Source organism: Propithecus coquereli, unplaced genomic scaffold (assembly GCF_000956105.1).
Source record: "Propithecus coquereli isolate 6110/MARCELLA unplaced genomic scaffold, Pcoq_1.0 Scaffold671, whole genome shotgun sequence".
Classification (NCBI taxonomy): Eukaryota; Metazoa; Chordata; class Mammalia; order Primates; family Indriidae; genus Propithecus; species Propithecus coquereli.
In genome coordinates, this window is record NW_012152741.1 from 964,270 (window position 1) to 971,510 (window position 7,241).

General features: G+C 45.5%; 1 protein-coding gene across 2 annotated transcripts in view; it reads left to right on the forward strand.

Moving 5' to 3' along the window:
* The window catches only part of LOC105823431 (protein FAM156A/FAM156B-like), a 24,318-nt gene extending 17,713 nt beyond the window's left edge, over nucleotides 1-6,605 (forward strand). For both annotated transcript variants that reach the window (XM_012660633.1, XM_012660632.1), the window contains exon 2: nucleotides 5,850-6,605. In XM_012660633.1, the coding sequence (XP_012516087.1) occupies nucleotides 5,962-6,603 (642 nt within the window). In that variant the 5' untranslated portion in view covers nucleotides 5,850-5,961 and the 3' untranslated portion in view covers nucleotides 6,604-6,605. The remainder of the gene's footprint in view (nucleotides 1-5,849) is intronic.
* The last annotated feature ends 636 nt before the right edge of the window (nucleotides 6,606-7,241 follow it).

The window sequence follows — 7,241 nt, forward strand, 5'->3', positions numbered from 1 at the left end:
GCCCATTTGTTCTAGAGTTCTGTTTAAGTCCATTATTTCTTTGTTAATTTTCTGTTTGGGGATCTGTCCTATGCTGTCAGTGGGGTGTTGAAGTCTCTGACTATAATGGTGTTGCTGTCTATCAATTTGTTTAGATCAAGTAGAGTTTGCTTTATGAATCTGGGTGCACCTAAGTTGGGTGCAAACATATTTAGAATTGTTATGTCTTCTTGTTGAATTGTACCCTTCACCATTATATAGTGACCCTCTTTGCCTTTCATTACTTTTGTTGATTTAAAAACTAAGTTATCTGAGATCAAAACTGCCACATCAACCTTCTTTTGGCTTCCATTTGCTTGAAATATTGATTTCCACCCCTTTACCTTAAGTCTAAATGCATCCTTGCAGGTTAGATGGGTTTCCTGGAGACAGCAGATGCTTGGCTTGTTTTTTTAAATCCATTTGGCCAGCCTATGTCTCTTGAGAGGTGAGTTCAAGCCATTCGCATTTATTGAGAGAACTGATAAGTGGGCTGAATTACTATTCATTCTGTTCGATTGCATTTTCTTGCTTTGTTTTCTCTCTTGAGCAATTGTGGAATCTAGCCTTTGATCTTCAACTTTTGAGTGGTTTTACATTTGTGGGTGTTTATTGTGGTGATCCTTGTGTAATTCTGTTTTGAGTACTTCTTGGAGAACTGGTCTTGGTGAATTCCCTCAGTCTTTGCTTATCTGAGAATGTCTTTATTTCTCCTTCACATATGAAACTTAGTTTTGCAGGGTACAAGATTCTAGGCTCGGCATTCTGTTTCAGAAGAGTGAGAATGAGGCCCCAGTCTCTTCTTGCTTGTAGGGTTTCAGTTGAGAAGTCTGGAGTTATTCCAATAGGCTTTCCTTTGTATGTTACTTGTTTCTTTCACCTTACAGCTCATAGAAGGGCCTCTTTAGTGGATATTTTGGGCAATCTGATGACTGCATGATGTGGCATCTTCCAATTTGCATTGAATCTCCCTGGGGTCCGTTGAGCTTCTTGTACCTGTATATCTAGATTTTTAGCGAGGCCTGGGAAATTCTCCTCTATTAATTCTTCAAATAGCTTATCCAGCCCTTGAGTGTTTTCTTCTTCACCTTCCGGAACCCCTATCACCCTCAGGTTCGGTTTTTTCACATAATTCCAACTTTCTTGTAGGCTTATTTCTTTTCTCTTAATTTTCTGCTCGATGTCTGTGACTGGCTTGTTTAATTGGAAGAAGTTTGTCTTTAATCTCTGAGATTCTTTCTTCTGTTTGATCTACCCTGTTCTTGAGGCTTTCCACTGTGTTTTGTAGTTCCCTGAATAAGTCCTTCATTTCCAGGAGATTGGTTTGATTTTTCTTTAATATTTCAATTTCTTTAGTGATTTTTTCTTCCAAGTCCTGGATTTTTTTTGTGTGTGTGATTTCTTTGTGTTGGTTATCCATTTTTTCTTGCTCTATCATTGAGTTTTCTAACAGTCCGTGTTTGAAATTCTTCTTCTGTCATTTTAGTGTTCTGAGTTTGGTTAACGTCAATTGCTAGGGAGCTGTTGTTCCTCTTTGGGGGTGTGGTTTCCATTTGTTTCTTCATACTTCCAGAATTCTTTCGCTGATTCCTTCCCATCTGGATCAGTTGTTCCTTCTTGCCTTTAGATTTTTGTTTGGAAAATGACACGCCCTGTTTAGTCTCTGAGCCAATAGGTGGTGTTTGTGGGTGAGATTTGACCACACCCTTTATGATGAATCAGTAGATGCAGTAAAAGGGTGTGCAGGATGACCTCCCTGTCAGTAGGTGGCACTTGCTGGGAGGAGCGAGCTGCAGTGCTGTTTTTGGGTCCTGTAGCCAGCTCTTGTTCCTCTGGAGGGGCCCTCTTGTGCCTCGGGTGGTGGATGGGCCCCTGGGACTTCCAGGTGTGTCCTTATTCTCCACTTCAGTGGGGGCAGGTCCAGGAGTGAGTCTGGGCGGGGTCAGGTTGGGTATGCCTTCCCTAAAGTTCCACAAATGCTGTTAGAAGGGGTCAAAGGTCTGTTCTTTGCTTCTGTGCGAAGCTGCCAGGAGGGGCTGAAATGGCTCTGCTCAGCTGGAAAGTCTGGGCTTTGGGGGCATGGGGCTGTCCAAGACCCACACTCTGGAGCAGGTCTCGCTCCCCTTCACCCTCCCCCACTCCATGGCCTCTCCCAGACCTCTGCCAGCAAGGAGGACCTCAGGCCAATGGACCTCCCCTGGTTGTGACATGGGCTGGGATGTTCCCTGCCCAGGATCACAGCCTGAGCTGGGTGCACAGCCCTCTTTTGGGAGGAGGGTTGCCACTCAGGCATGCTGATCTGCACCTGAAGTCACACACTCCTCAGTAGGCTCTTTCACAGATATCCCTTCTGTGCCCTGGGGCAGTACGATCGTGAGCTGGGTGTATAGGGTCTAGTCTGCAGGACTGTCCCATGGGCCCTGGAGATCAATCCCTGACCCTGCCAGGGGGAGGGATGCTGGTCTTGAATCACCTACAGGGTGCCCAAGCTGGATCGATTTCACTCCACCTCGGGATTTTCCCCACTCTCCTGGAGTCACCAGGCAAGCAGCATCTGGGAAGGCTGGCGGGTAGGGAGCTCGCAGTCTGAGTACCCCTCAGTCTGCTGTAGGGTCCCAAAAGGAAAGGTCCCGTTCCTTGTAGATGCCTCCGTGTGATGGCTAAATTGTCTCTCTGAGCACCCACGGGTAGGGAAGGGGAAGGAGAGAATGGAGCAATATGGCGTCTGCCGATAGGGTTGGGTCTGCTCGCGGGGAGGTGCCCCGAGGGAGCTGGGAGCCTGGTGCCCTGTCTGCAAGAGGCCAGTGCCCACTGGCGACAGCTGTCTCTGGGCTGGTGTTCGCAGTCTCTCCAACACTCAGGAGACCACCAACAGTCCGAGATGCAAGGGAAGGCAAAGTTATCTGCTCCACCTACCCTTGTCACTGGTGTCCAAGCCTCTCTAGGACATTTCTCCTTCCAGTTCTCTGCAACATCTTCCCGTGGAGTCTCTTGTAGTTTCAGGCACTGTTCCTTCTGACCCTCACGCAATCTATGCTTTTCTGCTAGTTTATTTTTTTCATTTTCTTCTAAAATCTGTCTTTTTTGCAGAGACACTCTGACTGGCGGCTTTCCTCGTCCTCATCTTGGTTTTAATTCGCATTCCCCTCATGGTTCATGACGGTGGATGTTGTTTCATGGGCTCGTCTTCAAGCCTTTCTCCCATTCTAATTGAGACGTTGGTGATTTGACTGTTGAGTTCTGAAAATGCTTTCTCTATTCTGCAGATGAGGCCTTTATCAGGTCTGTGATTTACAAACATTTTATCCTAATGTGTGCTCTTGCTTTTCATTCTCTTCACACACTGTCTTTTATAGAGCCAGAGTTTTAAATTTTACTGAAATCCCACTTTGTTCATTTTTCCCTCATGTGGATCGTGCTTTCTGTGTCATGTCCAAGACTTAGCTTTCCTCAGCTCACAAAGATCTTCTCCTCTCGTTTCTTCTAAAAGTCGTATGATCGTAGCCTTGGCCATACACCTCTGAACCGTTTTTAGTTAAATTATCTGTAAATGTCGGGGCTGAGGTTCATATTTTTCCACATGGATATGTAACACCATTTATTAAAAAGATCATCCTTTCTCTTTTGAATTCCCTTTTGCATCCCTGTCCAAACTCCTGTGACCATATTTCTGTGGATGTATTTATGGACTATTTTCTTCTATTGATCTGCATGTCTACCCCTTTCTAGGACAGGAGTCCTGAGGACTGCAGCTTTACAGCAAGTCTAACAATCACGTAATGCCATTTCTCCAAATCTTTACATCTTTTTGAAAAACTGAAACTTCTACATAAATTGTACAATCAGTTTGTTGAGATATATATATATATATATATATATATATATATATATATATAATATAAATTTCCATCAAGGATTTCAATGGGCAGTGCATTGATTCTGCAAAGCAAGTTGAACAAAATTGACTTTTTCCTTTGTTAAATCTTTCAATCCACAGACATATTGTTTCTCTCCATTTAACTAGGTCGTCTTTGATTTCCTTCATTAGCATTTTATAGCTTTCAGCATACAGATTCTGTGGATATTTTCTTAGTTTCATACCTAACTATTCCAGTGTGTTTGTAGCTATTACAAACAGTATTGTTTCTTAAATTTAGGTTTCCACTTACTCACATGATTGTTTTCTGTGTGTTGACTTTGTCTCCTGTGTCTTTGTAAACTTGATTATTCCTTCCAGGAGTTTGGGGAAGATACATTGGAGTGTTCTGTGTAGAGGATCATGTGATCTACAAAAGGGTCATTTTTTATTTCTTGCACTCTCATACATGTGCCATTTGCTTTTCTGGCATTATTGCTCTGTCTGGGGACTCCAACATGGAGTTGAATAGCTATGGTGAGAGTGGACATCCTTGCCTCATTCCCAAGCATTCAGTCTTTGACCATTAAGTGGGGCGTGAGTTGTAGGTTTTTCTTTATGTGCCCTTTATGAGGTTCAGGAAGTGTCTTCTAGTCTTTGTGTACTGGGGTTTTTATATCATCCATGGACGTTGAATCTTGCCAAATGTTTCTTCTGCACATGTTGATGTGATCTTATTGTTTTTCTTCTTCCTCTGATGTCTCCATCTGTGGATTATGTAGATGGATTTTCAGTTATAGAAGGAACATCCCTTGAGTTCCTGGTATAAAACCCCCTTGATCGTGGTTTATTATTCTTTTCATCTCTTGTTAGATTTGAACTGCTAGTTTGTTCTTGAAGAATTTTTGTGCCTGATTGAGAAGGAGTATTGATCAGTCTGTAGTTTTCTTGGGATCAGTGCTGTGCTAGCCTCATAAAATCAGTTGGAAGTGTTCCCTCTGCCTTATTTTATTTTGTAGAATTGTTCTTATTTCTCCATTTAACATTTGGTAGAATATGCCACTGAAACTGCCTGGGCCTAGGGATCTTTTTCCAAAGGTTTTTAAACTATGAGTTCGGTTTCATTAAGAGATACAGGACTGTGCACACAGTTCGATGTTTGAACCACATCTTGTGTGACTTTGATAGCTTATGGTTTTCGAGTACGTGGTCCATTTCATCTGAGCTGCAGAGTTCACACAGAAGAGTTTTTTGCGGGATTACTACATTGTCCCTTTTATGTTCTCTGGGACTATAGGTGGATTCTCTTCTTTCATTCCTGAAGTTGGTACCTTGTTGCTTCTCTCTGTTTTTTACCTGTCAGTGTTCTACAGGTTGATCAATTTTATTGATTATTTCAAAGAACAGGCTTTTGGTTCAAGTGAAATTATCTATTTTGTATCTGTTGGAAATTTCCTGGTTTTCTCTTGCTCCTATTTTGTACACATGCTGGGAATTTGGAAATGATTTCCATAGCTTCAGCAGCCTTTTTGAGTATATGCAAAATCAGTGATCACAAAGGCAAAAATACAAAAGAATGTGCCACCAGGTATAAAATTTAGGAAAAGTCTACTTTACGAAAGGAGATGAATGCTTGTGAGAAGAGCGCTTGCTCATCATGCATTGATTGTTCTTAAAATTATTCTAGAGAATGGGTCGGAAAGTGTCAGCAAGGAAGTGGCCTCACCGAATGCGTTGCACCCTTTTGCATCCTGTGTGACTGGGATGCGATGATTGGTGTCGTTTCTAACACCTTTGCTATATGCCAGCCACATTCTACGCTCTAGACAGGTATTATCTCAGTCGATCCCCAGAAGACAAGGTGGTGGGTCTCCTGATTGTCCCCGTTTTACACACAGGAAGTGGAGGGACAGAGGGGTTAAGTAAGGTGTATAATGGCGGCTCTCCTTTCTTCCCTTATCACCCTTTGTTTCAGTCTGGCCGCACACCCTTCCTCGCTACCTTCTGGATATCTGAGAACCTCCAGCTTCACGTTCTTGTCCAGAACACAGAGGCCGAGCGGAGCCTCCAGCTCAGACTAGACCTCCATGGATCCACTCCAGAAATGGAATCCAGTGTTGATCTCGGGATCTTCCCAGATGACGGCTGCAGAGACTTCGCAGGCGGGCACAGCAGCCCCTCGGCCTTCCTCCTCAGAGCAGCTGATGGTGGGCCTGGGTAACCCATGCCCTGGTCCTGGCTCCAGGCACCCTGTGCCTCTGCCAGAGGGGCTGCTCCAGCAGCGGTACCGAGAGGAGAAGAGCCTGCAAGAGAGGCGGTGGGAAAGGCTGGCGTTCCCGCAGAGGAAGAAAGCATTCCTGGGGCACCTGAGGCGCAGACACCGTGATCACATGGCACCTTACCCGGCTGAGAGGGAACCCAGGATCTCTCTGTCAGGGAACGGGGATCAGAATCGATTCCGATGCGAGTGTCGATACTGCCAGAGCCATAGGCCGACTCTTTCTGGGATCCCTGGGGAGAGGAGCGGGGCTCCTCCTGCTTCCTCCTGGGAGGCGCTAGTGCAGGGCCTCAGCGGCCTGACCCTCAGCCTGGGTACCAGCCAGCCCGGCCTTCTGCCCGGAGGGGCGCTCCAGCAGCAGGAGAGAGAGGAGAAGCGCCAACTGGAGAGGCAGCAGGAGAGCAAGAGAGTGTTCCAGAGGCTGCTCAAACAGTGGTTAGAGGAAAACTGAGACACTGCTCATCATGCGACGCAGATCGGAAGGGATTCAGATGTAGACGCAGTGTTGCCGGCTCCCTGGCGTGGGACCAGACAGTGAGCTCTAGTTGGAGGACTGCCGAGACCTGTGTCATGATCAGAATCCTCCCAGCATGACGTTGGAAGGAAGGTCCTACTCTCCCGTGCCTGTCATTCCTGGATCGCTGTGAGGCATTCTGTGGCAAGGGGGACTGTGTACCGGGGGGTCCTCATCTCATCTCATGTGGCTGCTGTGGTGCATGTTGTCACTTTCCCACCCTGGATCTCCATCTTTGCTCCCTACCTTGTTGTCCATAAGAGATAAAATGTCTGTGTAGTGTCAATGGCTTGTTGCTGTCCCTGTGCTTTTGTGCCATTTAACTGACTGCCTCTGAGAAGCAGCACTAGGTCTGTCGAAATGCAACGCGCCACCCTGAGGTCCAGTTTCAAGAACCGGAAGCTGAACAAAGTGTGGGAAAGGGACGTGGAATGAGAACTTGGTGGTTCACCATCGTACTGTGTGTGTAAACTATTATGAATATGATAAGCTAAATGTAAGTAAATGTCTCCCTGCTCTTTAGCAGTCGAGTCATAGTCCTCCTCGCAGGAATTCCGATGGGGTACCTCATCGTC